General features: G+C 36.4%; 1 protein-coding gene across 3 annotated transcripts in view; it reads right to left on the bottom strand.

Moving 5' to 3' along the window:
- CCSER2 (coiled-coil serine rich protein 2) overlaps positions 1-20,511 on the bottom strand; it is a gene marked incomplete at both ends in the record, with an annotated part of 58,144 nt that extends 37,633 nt beyond the window's left edge. For all 3 annotated transcript variants that reach the window (XM_082002249.1, XM_082002251.1, XM_082002250.1), the window contains 2 exons: positions 17,647-17,849; positions 19,077-20,511. In XM_082002249.1, the coding sequence (XP_081858375.1) occupies positions 17,647-17,849; positions 19,077-20,511 (1,638 nt within the window). The remainder of the gene's footprint in view (positions 1-17,646; positions 17,850-19,076) is intronic.
- Positions 20,512-20,841: the final 330 nt, after the last annotated feature.

Here is a 20,841-nt window from a genome sequence, read left to right as displayed (position 1 = left end):
ACTGAAGAGCAATATTTTTCAGTCCACCAACTTAAGTTCAATTTATCTTAACAGTCAGACCTAGGCAAGAGACCTGTTTCTCAGCTTTCCCATTTCTTGAGGTAAGCATGTAATGCAAATCAAAACAAATTACAACATGCCCAATTTAGAAGGATGGTGTCTACATCTCCTCCCTATTAAACGCAAAAGATGTGGACCAGTGAAAGTGTATGACAATATATTACACTGCAATTCAAAAAATTTTTTTAAAAATTAAAAAAAAAGAAAAGGAAAAGTAGGGCATTGAGGTTAGTGCAGAAATACAAACCGATTCCAGACACGCAACCCTCAACCAAATAATTTCGGAACATGTTCACAGAACTGAGAAGAGCCTGAGCTCAAACCACCAATTCAGTACCCTTCTTTTCACCCAAGGTATGCTATCTTGCTTGGAAAGCAATTGCATTGAGGTAGTCATGAACTGTTAGGGAATATTAGGAGCAATGTTTTACCTTTTTCCACAGTTCACGATCTTGGACCTCATTCTTTTGTTCTACCTTTAGAAAGTAGGCTGTTAAAGGAAAATAACTAATTATTTTTGTTACATATTTAGTGAGTACAGGTCTGGCTTCCAATAATAATCATGAATTTCTGAAGTCAGTGGAAAATGGAAGTAAAAACTTACATGCAATTTAAGTATTCCATAGTGATTACTTAAATTGAATACACATACAAATTTTTTCAGTTTGATTTGCATTACATCCTGGTATTTTTAAGCCTATATGCACAATTTCTTTGATCTCAAAGACCACCATATAAGAACTTTTGCACATAGATCATTTATTATGAAATATTACAACTCCTTAAAAACTTCAAACAACAGATATTACCTCTTTGGGGAGAAAAATTAAACTATAGAAAGTAGGTCAACAAGCTCAAAATTTGACAGCATTTAGATGAGTATCCTCCTAATTTTATAGCAAAAGATCACAGGTCACCTACAACATCAGTATACAAATACCTTTCTGGCATGCCTAGTTTTAAAATTACTATTCACATAATACTTTCTCAGATTACTGACAATACATTTATAGAAGTTTTATCTGACATTAAGTCATCTAACTTTGTAAAAAACTTCACTGTTAAATCTGGTTGGATATTACAAAATGTAAACATGTCAGGCTATTTCCACTATGTAAAGTAAACACCTTGGAAAAAGACCACAATAGTAATTACAGGTCACTTTGTTGAATGACAGCACATTATGGCATGCTGCACTTATTTTACTCTTTAATCTCTTCGTACAAACAAATCATCACTAGGTTAGAATCAGAATTCAGACTTTCATTTATTTATTCTTACAGTACCACACTGTATTCCTTTTGATGAAAATGTATTATAGCAAGTACCAGTAATGACTGATACGGAATCAAGGTGATTTTATGACTTCCATTAGTTAAAGATTCTTCACTTATTTTGAATGTTGTTAGTCTTTATGGCCAAATTTTAGGCTTAATTTTTCTATATCTACCTCCAGCTGATTTCTGGTTTTAAGTAAGAGAGTAAACAGTTTCTCAGGAACTGCTGAAAGATGAAGCAATGTTATTTGTTCACATAAAATTTTTTCTTCAGTTTTCATGTTAAAAAGATCTTATAGACATGTACCAGAAGAAAGTATAACATTCAAATTTCCCTGCCAGTTCTCTGAAATTGATGTCCCAGCTTAGGCCAATTTTGGGCATGGATAACAAACTTAGAAGCTTCTGAGTAACTAATTAAAATATCAGAACAATTTAAGTGGCTTAAGGAATGACATTTAAATCATCCTAAAAATAATTTTAAAAATGCATAAATAAATAGTCCTCTGAATAGAAGGACTATTAGAATTAATATCTAATAGATATTAATTAGATAGAATTCTATCAGAATCTCCTAAATGCCTTACTTTTATAGGTATTTTTTCTACTTTTATAGGTAATTATCTTAGGATAATTACGACAGTGAAAAAACATTTTAAAAATACAGTTTTACAGGCAAAAAAACCCACGTCTTAGAAAAACCTAGCATCTCTGTATTACAACATACTTCTCTGTAAACTTCAAAAAGCAGTTAAAGTTACTAAATCATTCAAAACAGAAAAATGTCCCTGTGACATTCCACAACAAGGGGAAAAAAGTAGTCAAACATCCTGGTCAGATGTCACCTTCATTCTTTTTCTACTACTGAAGAGACCCTTTTTAAATAAAATATTTGGTGTCCATGTTAACACAACAATGAGGTCATAACACTGTGTTTAACTTGACTCTGATGCTATGACAATGAATATATTACTACAAATTTAGCAATACTGATTTTGCCTAATACCACACATGAGAAAAGAGTAATCAAAGTCCTCTTGGGGGGTGGAAGCCTCTTGAAACAGAGGATGTCGGGGTTGACACTGGGATAGAAAGCTCAATTTCTAGTCCAATGGCTAGGGCTCTAAGTACCACCTGATAGTTTGAAGCCAGTTATTTAGTTGATTCACCTAGCAGTGGGAGTCTTCACGCTCGCAGCATCAAAAGAACAGAACAATCCTTGTGCCAAGGGATGATCCAACACACCCTTCTAATGAACAAGAGGACCCTTCAGAACAGGACTATGGTAGCGTATTGTACCACTAATTGTATGTTTTATTGCAAGAAACTCATTTTCAGAATTTCGCCATCCTATCACTTGACAACAAAAAAGCAAAGCTGTTTTTGAGACCATAGTATAGACAAAAATGTTGATATGATAGCTGAACAAACATTGTACCTTTTGTCAAAAGTTTCCTCAAGTCCAACAGGCTTAAGAAATTACAGAGTAAGCAAAGTAACTTCAGAAATTGTAAAGTAGAAGAAAAGAAAAACATCACAAACAGCCTTGATACACACCGCAGCAACCCAACTGCTTAGTCAAGTCCTATCGCTATAAAAAGCGGCAAAGATGGGGCTGAATAGGAGGCCAGCTGCAAGACACCTAGCTTCCAGGATTTACTGGGAAAAAGTATTAAAAAGCATTAAAATTACAAAAACATCCAACAGAAGTTAATTAATAGGATGGTAGTTCTAAACAACAGAAAAGCACCACAAAATAACAGACAGCTTTCAAACCGGTTTTGTGAAGAGAAACCTGGGTACGTCTCCTTAGAACATCAAAAAAATACCAACTCTCACACTGAACCTGGCCTATATGCTTTTGTTTTGTCTAAACTGGAAGGTGTCACTGATGTATCAGAAGGGCAAATACTCAAAAAACCTAATGGAGAAGGAGAACTAAAGCCTTTGCAATCATTTCTCCATGATTTGAATTCTTGTTGATGAAAAACATCACTGGAAAATGTGAAAAGTTCTCTTTTCTTCATACATAAAAATATACATTAGTCATCTTTTAGTTGTAATACAACAGCTTTTCTTAGAATACATTTTCGTTACATACAACAGTGTATCCAATTATTTTTATTTTTAAAAAATCCATCAATAATCCTGACAGTATGGCAGAAATACCCACAAAGAAATCTTACATTAACGTAAAGAACACTACTTTAAACCCTTACACTAGTTATTCATATTGATTCTCTTTGTACTATCTGCAGCTAGCATGAAAAAAGTATTAAGACATCAGAGTATCCCAGATGAAACTTAGTACAACTTTCTCATTAGTAGTCACATCTCTACAGTTGTTAAGATCTCCCAGCTGGATGCTTCTGGCATGACATTAGAATACTGCAATCAACATGTGGTTGTACATTGAAAACAGAATGCCTTTTATTGTTTACTCCATTCACCTGACAAAGTTGGGATCATTGCCATGAGTTGGCATAATTTTGCTTAAAAAACCAAAAATATACTGCATTTATAAGATTCCCTATGCTTAAATATTTGAAAGGAGAAGACATTCTACTATTTTGCATCTGAATGTGATTAACGTCTCTCTAGTGACAAAGTGTGTTACAAGACTTAAGCTATACTAAATGAGCAGCACTAATTCTTATTTCAAACATTCTTTTGCAAATAAACTCTATATGTGCTTTATGCTCTGAAAAACTAGCAGCTTTAGATGCATGGAATTCTAGACGTTTTCACACTCGCCTTCTATGCAGTTGCATCTGCTGCATGTCTTCTGGCATGATGTTAAAAATTAAAGCCTTTGGATTTTTCCATTAAAAAAAAAAGGTATTGAGTGGGAGAAAAAGCATGAAAAAAGACTATAGGAAAAAGTACAACAAGCAGAAGATAAGCATGAGTAAAGGGAGAGACCCAAGTAATCTGTCCAAAAGCTGAAGTGAAGAGTTTGAGGGTAATACAGAAGTTAACAAAGTATCATTTCAGGTACTTGAAGAATGAAAAAAGGAAGTAGCTTTTAAAAACACTGAACAGACTGGGTAAATCAGTCATCTGGAGAGCAGCTAAAGGATAGCTCTCCAGAGTCTTTTTCAATGCTATTTTCAGAACTTGTCAACACCCAAGATAAAGAAGAGATAAATAAGAAATAGGAATTCAATTCAAGTCTCCAAAAATGCAACGTTAAATAGGAACTGAACAGAACTGTTAATTGAAGGCAGAAAAAGCAGAGACAGAAACTAAAGACTCCTTTCACTTTGAGAAGATGGTGGGCACCCAGGAAGGCACATACCGTACTGCAGGGCTGGCAAGAAATCCCCCACGGTACACACCGTCGTAAGAAAAGAGGAAATCACACAGGGAAGAGAAAGGATAGAACTCTAGGGGATACCAAAAATAGGATAGGAAGGGAGCTATTTTAAACACTGTACATTGCAAGTCACAGAGATAATTAAGCCCCGCATCCAAGCAAGTATTTCATCATTTTGTTGATGCCTTGCAAAGGAAGGTTGCTCTGACAACAAATGCAACAACAACTTTGTTCTGAAAATCCAAGACATTTTATGTTTAAGTAGCTATAACAGTCTTAAATAAAGATTTATTATTCTTGAAAACATTTTGAGAGGCATTTTATGTTCTACCTAGGTTTACTGCAAGTAGATCGGAAATAATTATTAGGTTAAGTTATTACCCACTGTATCTCAAGAAGCAGCTATGCTTAGTGCTTAATTTTTTTTTTTTTTAATAAAATCTGATGTCAGGCTGTGTTAGAAATGTGAAATTCAATAGCATGAAGGGAGGGGAAGAAGAAAGCCAGAAATATTAACTATTCTGTTAACAATTCACCAATTCAAAAGCAACAGCACTTTCCAAACAGGCAGCACAAGGTAAATCCCACAGACACAAAAAGCATTCCTTCACTGCCATCTAGCCCCCGGTAGTAAACCTGCAAAAAACACTGAACGGGAGGGTAGCATTCTGCCCATCCTCCTGCAGAATTCCCACAAAATTTAAGAATATTAAAAAAAAAAAAAAATTAAAAAACAGAAGACACTTAAGTAGAAAGTTTCTGATTTACTATAGAGCACAATAACAGAAATCCAGCAGCAGCAAGCATAAATAATAATGTTGAAGTAGCAGAGGCTGAAGAAAAGCATTTCTTTCTACTCATTGCTTCCAGTCAGTTTTCAGACAAGTCTACCGGTATCAGAAATTTCACATTATTTTTACAGTTTGCCTACAAATAATCGAGCATTTTACAATATAAAGCAATATGTAATTGCTACGGATACTCTTAACTGGCAAAAATAATTGTGAATGATTTTGCTCCACTGACTTGCACTTCTATTAATCGTGTGAGGTTCAGCTTACAGGAAAATAGGGAGAGGAAGACCTTGAGAATCAGGAGGCACTACAGTTTAAGCAGTTGGGTTCCTTACAACTTCTAGGTTACCAAACATCTTGGGTGATAGATCTCATCTCTAGGCACCTGTAAAGGCAAACCAAAGACGACAACCTTCACCTCCCCTAACGCATCTCAGTTTGGTTTTACCATCTCCTCTTTGGCATGGGCAACACCAGTACAGTTGAAATAACGATTAACACATGAAATATTGAAATCAAGCTATTTTAATTTCAAAATCCAATTATAATAGCAAAGCTGTATCAGTCTCCTCAGCCTTCAGATAACTCTCAGCTGAGAATGGAACCAAACCATAGCCTCAAGACCCAGAGGAACACTATGCACAGGGCTGCTACCAGGAGATCAATTAAGTCTCCTCTGTATGTTAAGTTTTAATTATACCCTAGCTAGATTTTTGGTGTAATCCAAATATGACTCATCACACAGCATTAATGTGTTTTATTCATATACAGTCAGCTTAATGCAAAATCGAAAACAAAACACATTCTCAAATACCTCCTAGCTATTTTTGAGTCATTCTATTTTGACCTATCTCTAAATGAATGGTTACCCACACAGGAAGCATCCTGTTACTTGTTTGCACTGTCACAAAGGGTATTTTTCACTACATTATCCTCATGTATTTCAACTCTGTAAACCAAGAACACAAAAACACTGAAATGCTGTTTATTCATAACCACCCCATATGTGGAAAAATGGTACTTTGTTAAGTTTCCAGTCCAAGGAGGATTACAATCACAGCTGTAAGGTGATATCAGATTGCAGGTGATATCAATATGGCCCAAATGGTATGTTAAATGTTCTTGAAAAGAAAAGAAGTTAAAGCGCATCCCTTATTTAGAACTGTGGGGACAGAAAGATTGAAACTGGGTGTACACATTTTATCCAGAGGGACCAAAGGTGTGTGTACTGCAAAAACAATTGACTCCAACATGTACAAGACACCACTCCTCCCCTAAATTTCTGATGCTTTGTAACAGAAATTAATTTGGAAAAAGATTCAACACCAGTGTTCTTCAGACTTATTAGGACACAATCTTAGGTAAAAAGGAAAAGTACAAGGAAACTTATGCACCAGTCTAGGTGTTTTATAATCAGGTCATCTGTAAAATGTTCAGAAAACCAGTTAGATGGGTTACATTTATGTCTCAAATTGTTCTACTACTTTAATTTTTTTTTCTGTTTTGTTTATACTGATAACTTTGAAAAATACTCCAACTTTAAGACTACTGTCTTCTCTGGGCACATGTTTACCTGCTCACTACAGCTGAAGATTCCCTAGGAGTAAAGAAAACAATGACTTAAAAATTCAGCCATACCGTTAGATGAAGTACAGTAGAGTAGTAGAGAAATTCTGAAGTCCTCTTGTTATTGAAAAGCAATGCTACTTGGTAGAATAAAGAAAAAATTGAAAAGGGATAGCTATAAACTCACATTAAAATGTAACACTAGATAAGCAGTTACCAACTCATATAGGAAACATCACTTAGAAGCTTATGAAAAAGTCTTAATTTCTACCAGTATTTATTCTCATATTTCACAAAATGTATCAGCTGCTGCTCGCTCGCTCTCCCTCTCTCCACCATACAAGTTCAAAAGCTGCCATTAAGGGCTACCACAAATGAATCAACTAAGTTGCCTTACTTGATTTTATCAGCCAAAACAGCATGAGAAGATTTAGTGTGTTGGTTCTGAATCAAGCAGCTCTGAAAGGCATATACGCTTTCCTGTCCCAAAGAAAAAAAACGTAATTTGCCATAAAAGCTCATTCACAAAATGTCATGCCTCTCAAAGCAACGTCACAAGAGGTTTGTGCACTGTAATGTAGTCATATAACCTCTTAATAATATTTGACAGCAGGGACACGTACATGACAAGAAACAGAGAGGCCATCTCATTAAGCAATTCAGTTTCTCACTACCTCCCATTGCTGTAATAGTTAAGCTCTGAAGTTGAAGACTAGAGTGGTGGTGGGAGGGTAGGTGGTGGCTATTTTCACCCTGAAGGCAGTACCTCTGAAATCACAGGCTCTACTTTCATGACATTTCCTTTCTCTGCCATGAGCAGAAAACAGTTTGCCAACAAACTCTGCCAAAAGAAGGGTTAAGGAATTCTCCTAACAAAACATACTGAAACAAGTTTGTACTCTTAGTTCTGTACTAGGCAGGTAATAAAACAGGCTGAGTTTTATATAGTAGTTGCAGGGTTTTCTGCTAAAGGCTAACTGCGGACATATGAATCCCACTAAATTAATATGCCCACAAATATTATCTATTCATAATGGAGAACAAATGTAAAAAGGTCTAATGGTTTTCCAAATATAAATTTATAGGCATAACTGACAGTTTTTTTGGAAACTGAGGATATGAAATACACATTCCAGAGATTTCTATACTTGTAATACTGGAAAAATGAAAGCAATTATCGTCCTAAAGAAAACTGAGAACAGTACAATTCAAGTGAATCAGGGTCATTTTTGTCAGATTCTGGAACATGGTGTGAAGATGTCGTGACAGAAAAGTGTGGAACTTGGACATGACCTTATCAACTTAGGCAGAGGTTACCAGCAACACCAGCTTCAGATAAGTAGCAGATGCATGCCAATGAAGAACACCTTTCAAGGCTGGCATCTGTATTAGATTCCAATCCCAGAATCACTGTATTTCTGAGCAGGAAGCTTGAACCATGTAACCTTTATACATTTTCAAAATTATTTCAAAATATTTCATTTCAAAATATAACTTTATAAATTTTAGAAAACAGAGCAAGACAAAGCTCTTTCACACAGACATCCTAAGCAGAAATGGCAGCTTACCAAGATAACGCCTTTCCAAGAAATCCTTTTCTATCACAAATAAAATTCAGACATGGTTTGCCTTTTTCTAGAATGCATCAGTAAAAGCTAAAATCTCACAGAAGACTTCCTGGGCTAGTCTGATGTCTCTTGCCAAGAAAAATTGTGGCCTACAAACCCAAAAGCCAGGCTTTCAAGTAAAGGAGTGTGAAGGACCAATGAATTATTCAATCTGTCCTGCAGGACAGGATTTCTTTGGTGACGAATGCAACAAATGAAAATCCTCTGAGCAGAAGCAGAAAATATATAACTCCACATCACCATTCCACATTAGTTATGCTATGTGATATGCAGCTCTATCCATAAAAATGGTCTCCAGTATGCTGGGCACAGAGGGAAATGAAGGTACCAGACAAACCGCAAAGTATCGGACACCCTCTGGGTTTGCTCTTAGTCACTTCCCAAGAGGTTCACAGATACCCGTGTCCACACCCAATTAGACATATATGCCATGGAGAATTTACATCATAGCCCATAGAGATCTACATGTCTGCATCAGATGATTTCTGAAGTGCCTTTATCATTGGTTTCTTTAAATACTTTCTAGGTAATTCAGTAGATGAAATTACCTCTCCCTACACTGCTACTACATTCTCACAGACAGTCTCATTACTCTGACATACTAATGAATTCTAATATCTATTCACATGCCTATAGGGAGAGATTGCCCAGTTTCCTCCCTTCTGGTCCAGCTATGTCACAACAGTGGCCAGATAAACCGGGCAGTTTCAGGCACAGAATTCAGACCTTTCTTAAGGAAGTGCCCAACTGAAGTACACAAACCACTTTAAGAAAGCATCATAGGAGCATACAATGAGATTCTCTGTATTAGCTTAAAATTTTGTCAGCCAAAAGACATGCATTCTAACAAAGAAGGAAATGCAATTAGTCAACATTGTTCATCTGAGTACAGACTGTCCAAAAACCTACAAGTTAGTTTTTTAATGCTGTCCTCTGCTTTGAGAAAGATCTTTATTCTTCTTTGCTGAACCACATGAAGATTTTTGAGACAAAGATTTTAATCTGTTTCAGAGAATCTCAGGTACAGTCTTGATAAAGACTAGAACTGCCAATGAAAGTAAGGTTTATGAAATAATACAGTCCACAAAAGCCGTGCTGCTTCAGAAACAGAACTGGCAACTCCCCATGTACGCACATATATGAAATTTACTCATTTAACCTTTGACGAATAGAGCTACATGCTTCCTTAGGGAGAAGATCAGGAAATACTATTCTGAAATGAACTCTGAATTGGCTGTAAATCACAAGTTTCAATCAACACCACTGCTAATAACTTACACTTGCTTTTCAAATTTTTGGTGTTCTAACTTTACCATTGTTTCCTTCCATTAAAACAGAAAGCCAGTTCAACTACACTTCCTCTATCACACATAAGCCAAACAAAAGCACAGAGAGCGTACAACATGTGAAAATGAAGAAACTCCACATTTGTGGGAAAGTGACAGGATAGCTTCTTTCTAGACTCTATGTCAGCACATTTCTGCCCTGTTTAAATCAGAGCTGTGACACACTGGGAATAAATCATAAGAAATCCTTCCTTCTGAAGAATCTAAATTTCAGCACAATGTACAATTACATCAATAATGTAATACATACTGATGATAACACAAAATACTACTATTCATTTTTAATTCATCCATGATTCTAAAGATAGACAAATAAGACAAACTCCATAAGACTAACTCAGCACAGGAGTAGGGAAGTGATTGTGCCCCTGTACTCAGCACTGGTGAGGCTGCACCTCAAATACGATGTTCAGTTTTGGGCCCGTCACGCTGCACATTGAGTTGCTGGAGCATGTCCAGAGAAGGACAATGAAGCTGGTGAGGGGTCTGGAGCACAGATCTTATGAGGAGCAGCTGAGGGAACTGGAGGTGTTCAGTCTAGAGAAGAGGAGGCTGAGGGAAGACTTTATTGCTCTCTACAACTACCTGAAAGGAGGCTGTAGTGAGGTGGGTGTTGGTCTCTTCTCCCAAGTAAGAAGCGATAGGATGAGAGGAAATGGCCTCAAGTTGCACAAGGAAGGTTTAGATTAGATATTAGGAAAAATTTCTTTACAGAGAGCATGATCAATCATTGGAACAGGCTGCCCAGGGAGGTGGTGGAGTCACCATCACTGGAAGTGTTCCAAGAAAATGTGCAGACGTGGCACTTCAGGACATGGTTTAGTGGGCATGGTGATGTTGGGTTGACAGTTGGACTTGATGATCTTAGAGGTCCTTTCCTACCTTAATGGTTCTATGAAGATCACAAAGTATGACAGATCAGCAGTTGGGATCTCTTTATTCAAAAATCATTGAACTATTTTCAACACTAATAGCAAGTATACTCAATCCATCAGTGAAAAAAATATTTGGTTGATTCTATCTTTTATCAGGAAAACAAGAGCTGAATGGTGTGCAAGTCTTTCTTTATTGGAACATGTCCACTAATTAAGGATTTTAATATCAGCTAGAAGACAGAAAAGCAAATACAAGAATGAGGAGGAAAAAGCCTTAGATGTTGGAAATCTAGGGGTTTCAGTAATGGCTTATGTAAAGATACCATGAAAATCTAAATAAATTTAAGAGTCTTTGTGTCAATAATACAATTATATGTACATATATTAATTCATATGAAATGCAGATTTTACATCAAAGCAGTTATTTTTAAGTTTTCTTTTACATTCACTTCCAACATCTTACAAAAAACTTGAGACGCTTCACTTGCAACATGAATAGCAGAAAAAAGAATCAAATTTCAACTAGCTCATTAGATGGAAACTGCTTTTTATGTGTGTTTCTTGTAACTAGCTTGCACCTGAAGAGCTCATTTCAAGACTGCTCTTTTTAGAAAAGTTATTGCAAAAAAAAAAAAAAAGTCTGTGACGAGAAAAGATACTTAGTTTCACTACAGCCTATTAAATGGCTGGAAATGAAGCACAAGACCTTCTGAATACTCTGTACTGAATGCATCAGTAAATCAACCACTGCGGCTTCTGAAAAATTTCATAAGAACACAACTAATTTTCAGAGCACTAAAATTGTGTTCAAGTCCATAAACACTGCTTTTAATTCAGAATTATTTTGTGCTGAAAATGCTTCCAATGTCTGTAATATAGTGCTGCTAGCACAGTATGGAGATTCAGTATTTACCTGTTTGGAATTAGCATTGTACTGTTTCCAAAATAATCTCAGCACTTCTACCATAGTATTACATAGTTCCATCAAAAAAAACACACTGGGCAAAAGATACCTTATCTCAAATGGCAACCTCTTAGGGATTTACACTTCATAAATCTCTCAAATGCTAGTATAAATTAATCCTTATATTTCCAAATAGCTGTTTTATTCCACACTTTTACATTATCTTAAGCTTACCTGCACTTGTGTTTTTATTACAGCTGTAACAAAACTGTCCAAAATTGCAAAAGTTCAGCTTCTCACAGAACAAGAACTATGTCTTTGGCATTGACCTGCTGAAGAGAATGTACAACTAAAGAAAGGAAGATGGATAGAAGACAATACCTAGAACACCTCACTCTACAGAAGTAAATGTATTAGAAGAACACATATTACAAGTCTGAATTCACATAATAAATTACACATTTGGGAAATCAAACTGGCAATTTAAAGCTTACTATAAAGTCATTTTGAAAAGGGAATTATTAAAAAATTCAGGGTAACTAGCATTAAATTACTTGTAAATAACTAAATTACTGTAAGAACTTAGTGATTGAACTAAACAATGCTAGTTTAGCAAGCTTATTTTTTCTTTCTCTAGGAAGTACAGTATATTTCAGCATATTTCACTGAGTACCTATGCCTCTAGAGTAAGAAAGCATTCTGCTCAGTCTCAAAAACAAAGTCAGAATTGCCCTTTCCCAAATTTCAATCACAAGTGGGGAAAAAAAATATAACAAAGCAAAAAAGAAATATCATGAGTTTCAAAAATTACCCAAGAGAAAAAATGTAACTACTTTATACTCAGGCTAAAATTCTGGCCACATGTCAATAAATGACAACACAGATTCATTCCAATGACATCCAGATTTCATTCCAAGAGCAATTAAATTCTCAGCAAAGCAGCTAAAACCCATCTGCCTCTTCAATCCAGATTTCAATTATTATTCCGTAATCCTATATCCTTATAATTACATTGATGTTCACTCTGTATATACCCAAAATACTGCCTTGCTTTATTTCAGTAAAAATTAACATAGCACAAACATTCATATTGTTATAGAGCCAACAGTAGAAAGGGCTCAGAGAACTCTCTCTTTTTGTCTTCTACAACAGGGTCTTGATATGACCTAATAATACAGAGAACACTCATAGAAGTTCCCCGTCTAAACCTATTTGCCCAAAATATGAAACCACTTTAAAAAAAACCACTACCCCACACAGCTTGTTCTCTAGAGAGTATTAAAGAAAGAAGTCAAAGCTTGTGAAGTATTTTCAGTTTGAATTTTTACTTGTCAGACTATTATGGACTAGAATAACATAGCGTCTTTAAACGCACATACCTCAGAATAACAACTGTATTATCTAGCCAATATATTCTTAATGTAAATAAGAACTCTGACTTTCCCAAAATATCCAAAGCTTCACTCTGAACAAACACATATTAAAGCTTACGTTTCTCATGTGTCTACTTGATACAAGGGAGAGGAGAGAACAAAACAGCTCAAACCTTGCTACAGAAAGAGTGCTTCAGTACTGTTAAGCAAAGGGGCAACGAGACTCCAGTTACGATGCATGTTTTAGGCTACGTTGCTAATATTGAACAGCATTTCCAGGCAAAAATTAGTGAAAATGAAAGTGTAGCAAGTATATACTAGACTGTAGCCCAAGTTCTCACTCCAAGAAATAGGAAAAAAATCATGTTTCCTGCACTCTGAAGTGAAATTACTTCAGTCCTAAGCAGCTATTTCAAAGATCATTGTGGAAATCAGACATTCAGTCCCTCAGATGTGCAACTACTGAGGGAATGCTAAACCCTTTCAGGTCATAAATGACGAGGCACGAGCAAGCAAAATATTGATACAATCTCCCCCTCCAATGAAACAGAATTCATCTATAAAAACTAAGAACTCCTAAAAAAAATCTTGCTTTCAGTTTGGCTCTGTAAAGTGTATAGTTTTTTGTTTTGTTTTTTTTTGTTTAATGAAGACAATTACATTACAATCATGAGCATAATTCAAACCTAGAGACACAGCAAACGTGTAGATCTGTGTTAAACTTGTTGCTTGGTTTTTTTGTGCGGGGTTTTTTTTCCTTTCTTTTTGTAATCTAACTCTTATTTTGTTTGCAAGGTTTTTTTGTTTTTAAATAACTAATCTAAGATTCATTTATAGCTACTCAGTGGCAGTGAAACGAAAAGTTATTTTAATTACAACCCTTAACTTGGTCCCTGACCTAAAGCTAGCTAGCAACAGAACTGATGAAAGCCTGTATTAAAAAAAGAAAAAAAGCCACACAAAACCACAAACAAAACCCAGTAAAAAGCAAACCAGAACACCCCCCCTCCCAAACACAGCACAAGTTGTACCTCCTTGTTGAGCAGCTTTCTGCCATGAAACAGTAAAGCAACTAGGTGTTAAACTAGGTAGCTGAAAACACATCAGAAAACAGTACAGCTAAATATTAAATGAGAATACATATATAGCTAATTTACAAGGCCATCACAACTGCTCTGCTCACTATCGGTTTTCTCACACAGAATTGAGCAGAAATAGCATCAGTGATTTGCAGCAAAGACCAATTGTTGAAAGCAGTATAAGGAATACCAGTGAAATGCATGCTTAAAAACTTGAAGGGAGTTCAATTCTTAGAATGTTAACCAATTTTGTTGCCTTCAAATCGGGAAATAAACCGGAAGTAGGGATAGTGGAATAAATTATTTTCTGTTACAGAATAAAAATATTTTCATCCTGACAAGGACTCAAAAAAACCCCATGTCCTACTCAGCTGTAAATACCCATGGCATCATCTCATGACAGGTTCTTTAGATTGGCGTAACTTTTAAACCTTCAATGCTGGATTGCACATTTTTTTATAGCTGTTGGCTGCTAGTGAAGAACAGAAGGGTTGTCCTAAAAGACGCCAAATTTATTTTATTTTTTTCCCCTATGTCCTTAAAACCACACTCTACTGACACTAGCAAAGATATCTGCTATTCTGCCAAAAAAGGAACAAAAATACTTAGTAGCCAGCATGCTCCTTCCACTGTCTTCCTATCCTGGTTGCCATTCCAGAAACCTTGTTAAAATCGCCTCTGCAAAAGTTGCCTTTTCAAAGATGGTCAAAACACTTGGTAATCTTAGATTAGAAGTAAGAGCTGCACTGCCATCTACAGAAAAGTTTAGGAAAAGTATTTAATATTTGTTGATGCCAAGGATAATACAGCTAAAAAAGACTAACAATACAACAGCAGGATGGAAATAAAAAAAAGTTGCATTGTGCACTACACACTACCAATTACTCACCATCTAATTTCCTGACTTGTTATTCAGCTACATTGCTTCTACTCACCCCAGCCTGATGCCACAGAAACTCCAGAACCAACTATCTTCTCTGGAGATTTCCCTAGAAATATTAATTCCAAGGGGCAGTCCATCTGGCATTAAGTCAAGCACTCAAAATTCTTAAATCTGACTCGTATCAACTGGACTTTGACACACAGATATTAACTGCTTTTACCCTCACCACACTAGATGATAGAAACCACATAATTTGATCACGTATCTCCCAGCAATCAAAACATTTGCTGTAACAACTAATCACAATAATTATTCTCAACACCTTCGGGTTTTTTAACAACTTTTTTTTTAACCTGTCTTTATACTCATTGCCTGCAGAGAAAATGAAAAACATTGAACAAAAGCTTACATTAACCTATCCAAGAACATAATTCTTCAGAAATAATGAAAAACTGTATCAGAAATTCTTCTGCACCTTCAGATTCAAAACAATCAGTATTTAATCTTTAGGCTACAGAAATCAAATATACCATGTCTTCTACCATAAACAAGCAGCAGAGGGTAAAAAAAACCCCCAAAAAAACACAAAACACCACCACTAGAAGGCAATGCCACAAACATTTCAGATCTACAATTTCCCCTCAAAACCCAAGCTGACTGAAAATATATCTCAACCTTGTAAAAATAAAAGATGTATTATTGATGTTTCTCTCATTTAAGATAAAAATTCACAGTACAGTAAGCTCTGTAATTCCAGAACAGCACTAACAGGATAAAAATCAAAATGGGTGGAAAACACACATGACTTTCTGGATTCAACAGAAAGTCTTACTCACAACCTCCTCCTTTCTCCACTTCCTCAGACCCTACTAATTTCATTCTTCCATTTTTAAGTCCTCTCTAAAAGCTGTTTGCTTTCAATAAGGGAAGAAATAAACCAAAGTAATGAACAAGCATATCAAAACCTTCTAATGTACCTCTGCTCCACAAGGCTTACAACAGCTTCTGTCAGTCAGACTATCAATTCATACACAAATTAATGCATAGAGGTCACATGTATCAAAAACCTAAGACACATAGCCCAAAAGCATGGGAAAATAGTGTCTTTCATTTGTTTGATAAACTACACTGTATGTATCAAAAATACACGTATTTAAAATTTATGAAGGACAACGTTCAAAAACTTCCTTTTTTCCTGGCATGTGCATGAGTGTATCCAGGAAAAAGGTGTTTGCTTTTGCAGTGGCCTAGATTAAACTTTTTTGTCCCCTATAAACATTAATAAAGCTACAAAGCTCATACTGGAAAAGTCTCAAACTGCTTTTCCAAGCTGGCCACAATTACCATCAAAAGTTAATAACCATTTCTAAATTCCTGTAAGCACTACATCCAAACATAATAATTTAAGACAAAGCAAACAATACCACAAGCACCTGGAAATACATCAGGAATTTGTATGTAGTTACACATAAAAAGATAATTACATAGCTATGCCAAATTTTCATGAGAAACCTCTGCTGTTCTGCTGTTGGGCTAGAGCAGACAACCCTAATAAAGTTACAAATTGGAGTCTGAGTAGGTGCCACAAACCTTGTCCAAGTCCAAAACTAGTATCCACATTACTAAATTGACAGCAGTGTCACAGTATCTAACACACCTGAAACAGATGAAGTTATACCAAATAATACACATTGGTTATACCAAATTCTTTTTGTTAGAAGTTCTGATTTTATTAACCTGTTACTAACAATTCAAGTTGCTTAATTCAAAAGACTGTTTGGATAAATTAATATGGACAGTGAAAAGGGATGAAGGACAGACAGACAATATTTTCCTCAAGCCCACCGAAATCCCAAGGTTGGCTCCCTGACATCAGCTGGAGGGTCACAGCACTGCAACAACTCTCCATCCATTCTTCAGACTGAATTATGTTTCCTGCAGATCAGTTATAAGTTTAGCAATAAAAAAGGTTGTTATGCATCTTGTGTATCGCATTTGAGACATACAAAGAGTGTTGCTACAGTGAGCTACAGTCAGGTACCTACCTTAAAGGTTCTATGCTTGAACAAACTGAGAAATCAAAACAAACGCTGGTTCAAAAGGGTCCTATACATATACAGTATAGAAACAAGACAATGGAAGAAGAAGACAGATAGGTGATAGCCATTTTCTTGCCTTTTCACTCCTCAGTTTAGAGATTGGTAGGAGATATTTAACCTATCATTTGCAGAAATTAATTCCTTTATTCTTTGTGAGCACTGCCATGAGATTGAGTAAGGAAGGACCTGTTCTGTCCTAACTTGAGAATAAGGAAAAATAGTATGTAAACAGCCTAATCAAGGTCATCTGTCCAGAAAAAGGAGTTCCTAAACAAGAAGTTTCAAAAAAAAAAAAAAAAACCCCAAAAAACAAAACACACTATCAACTGCAGAGAAATGAGGAAACTATTATGAAGTAAAACACACATTAATTCTGTTTTTTAAAGATACTTAAGCAATAAACTCAAAACAGTATAATTACGCAAATTATGCATATAAATACTTACTATGCTGTTCATTTCTGAAGATTCATAACTTCCACATGGATGGACACTTCCAATAGGTTCCAACCCTTCTTCATCCCACATATATGTGCCATCAGAGCTGTCAGATGGAGAAAGCTCAAAAGAGGACCCAGCTCTGTAATTCATGTCTGGAGAAATCATGTTCTCAGCAGTATGCTTCGTGCTTTCACTGTTGTCATCTGCTGCTTAAAGAAAACAGGAATAGTCAAGATTCCAAAAACAATCCAATAGGCCAAAAATAAAAATGTGTATTATTGGTGCATTAACTCTTCTGAAATTGTACTGTAACAGAAGTATCTGAAAGTATTCTACTGTATTATTCACTCAGCCTAGAGGGGGAAAAAAGCTCAAGCTGGTTTGGCAGCTACAACTAAATATCCTTCCAACCTACATCTTCGCTAGCCGTTTACACTGCACTAATTCGCTCATCATGAAAAGCTACTTTCTAGAATTCTATATCTTTTTAACATATTAGAAGGTAGGTCCAAACTTAGATCCTTTGGATCCACTCCTTCAACTGTCACTTCTCTCAAAAAAAGCATATACTATGAGAAGCCCAGAGACTTGAAAACATGGCTTTTAAAAACATCTTCTGTATCTTCCACTAATTTTTAAAGAATTAATATAGCATGCCTCTGGAAAAACAAAAAACCAAAGACATTCATATTTTTAATTTAACCAATTTAATTAGACACCCTACATTTATTCACACTACTTAGGGGTGGTTACAGCTGTTCTCTGCCAACAGTGTGTGTGTGGAGAAATTTTCTTAAAAGATGACCAGTCCAGAGAAATGAATGGCAAAGCAAGGATAAGAGGAATCCCATAACCCTACCACAAGCGTGGTCAAAGGAAAATACCTTATTGCAGCCTTCCAGTACTTCAAGGGGGCTTATAAGAAAAATGGGGACAGATTTTTTAGCAGGCCCTGCTGTGATAAGACAAGGGGTAACAGTTTTAAACTAGAAGAGGGTAGATTCAGACTAGGTATAAGGAAGAAATTTTTCACCATGAGGGTGGTGAAACCCTGGCACAGGTTGCCCAGGCAGGTGGTAGATGCCCCATCCCTGGAAACATTCCAGGTCAGGTTGGACGGGGCTCTGAGCAACCTAGATGAAGATGTCCCTGCTCACTGCAGGGGGGTTGGACTAGGTGACCTTTAAAGGTCCCTTCCAACCCAAACTATTCTATGATTCTTATCCCAAGGAAAGAGAGCTCTTCTAAGTTATGCCGGGGAAAGATAACTATGATGAAAAAAAAGCGCTATAAGAAAATAAATGGGCCAGCACAGAGCCAAGTTCCATTCTGCAACAATTCACAAGCAATGGGTAATCATATAGAACAACTTAATTACAGCTACAGAATCTTGATTTAGCACTAAAATTTCAAACAGATCATAACAAAGTATTTACCAGACACATTTATATCCAGCCAGTCATCAGCATTACAGCAGGATCCTCCACTTTCCTTAAGAGAACTGAACGGCTCAATGGATGTTATGCTCCTGTGCTCTAACTCTTGAAGGCAGCTCTCCTTTTGCTGTATTTGTATAGTTCTGCTGGGGTCTTCTATATCTATGAAATCATCACTGAAGTCTTCACTCAAATCATTTTTTTCAGATGATGACAACGAAGATATAGATATTTCATCTCCATCATCGCTCATACACATGACTTTTGCCCCATGTTTTCCCACACTTTCACGGAGGCCCTCATCAGATTCTGTTCTTTGAGCAGTGTTCTCTATAACACTGTTTTTCTCAATTGCTCTATTAATATCCATTGAAATTTCAGAGTTCTCCACAATGCACGTGTCAGGACTTGTACTTTTGCTGCCATCCACAATGATATTTCCAGTAAATCGCTGCCTAGTAGGCTTCAGCAGAGAAGGCCGACTTAATCTGTATCCAAAAGAAGGTGCTGACCCAGATCCATTTGACAGCGGCGGCTTCTTTGAAGAAGGAGCTGACATACTGGTGTAGGGCCTGGTAAATCCGTACTTCATAGGTTCATTTCCATTGGGTGCGTCCAACTGACGTGCATTTCTTGACAACAAAGTCGACCTCTGTGATGTCCTGGCAGCTAGATTTTGACTATAAGGCCTTGTAAGATCCACAGCTTTATTAAAGGAATGTGACCTGGTTAAAGATGCAGTGGGAAGGAAAGAATTCTGAATGGAATGTGAAAAACTTTGTGATCTTACCATTTTTTCACAGGAAAAAGTCTTGCTACTGTCTGTAGATTGTGCCAGGCTCTCTCCTGAACTTGTCCTTGTGGCACTGGAATTAGCTCTAGGTCTCTGCAAACCTACCACTGGCCTATTTCCATAAAATCCATTTAAATGTGATTTTGGAGCACTGAGTCCAGAATATGAGGTCCTTCCTGACAGGGTACCTTTGGCGAATTTTGCTGAACTAGAGAGTCCAGGCAAAGACTTTGGGTTTAATTCCTCAGTAGAAGATACAAACATGTTGGTTTGCTTTGCTGCTTTTGACACAACCGAAGCAGTACTGCTCAAACCCACCCTGAGCACATCATTACCCAATGCCTCTTGAGATTGAGAATACTTGTCAGACTCGATTAATTTTTCATTATAGTTATGTTTAGAGTTAGTCTCTCTCGCATTTTGATCTCGAGGTTGATATTTATTTGATTTGTTCCAGTTGAAAGAAAAGGAAGACATGCGAACAGTGCCATTGTGCTTGCCAAAGTTTTTGCCACTGCTATTCCCTGCTAAACTAACAGCCGTCCCATTTGGCATAGGTTGCAAGACACTTCCTAAAGTTTTCGTTCCATACTTCGGTAGCCTGGAAACCAAGGATGTCCTGATTTGATTTTTTTCTTCCATGAGCTATTGGGTACATTGGTCCTTATAGGGTGCTTGAATCTAAGGAAAAGAAAGAATATATTAGATCTGAATCAACCACACCTTAATCAACATAATTTTATACACACTTGCATCTATGTTTGCTACATTCCTGTGCCTAGCTATACCATGATGATACAAAGTAACTCACACATATTTTGTGAACTCCAGAGAAATGCCTGTCACCAGCAGTTATTTGTCAGTAATGTTATTCAGGTCATACCACCCTCCCTCAACTTTCATCCTCTAGATAAACCGCTATTTTTTTTGCTTCCTTTTGAAATCTATGAAATAAGCTTAGAAAAGGGTTTG

The sequence above is a fragment of the Phaethon aethereus genome (genome assembly GCF_964289735.1).
Source record: "Phaethon aethereus genome assembly, chromosome: 7".
In the NCBI taxonomy this organism is placed as follows: Eukaryota; Metazoa; Chordata; class Aves; order Phaethontiformes; family Phaethontidae; genus Phaethon; species Phaethon aethereus.
This window is presented reverse-complemented; position numbering and strand designations above follow the sequence as displayed.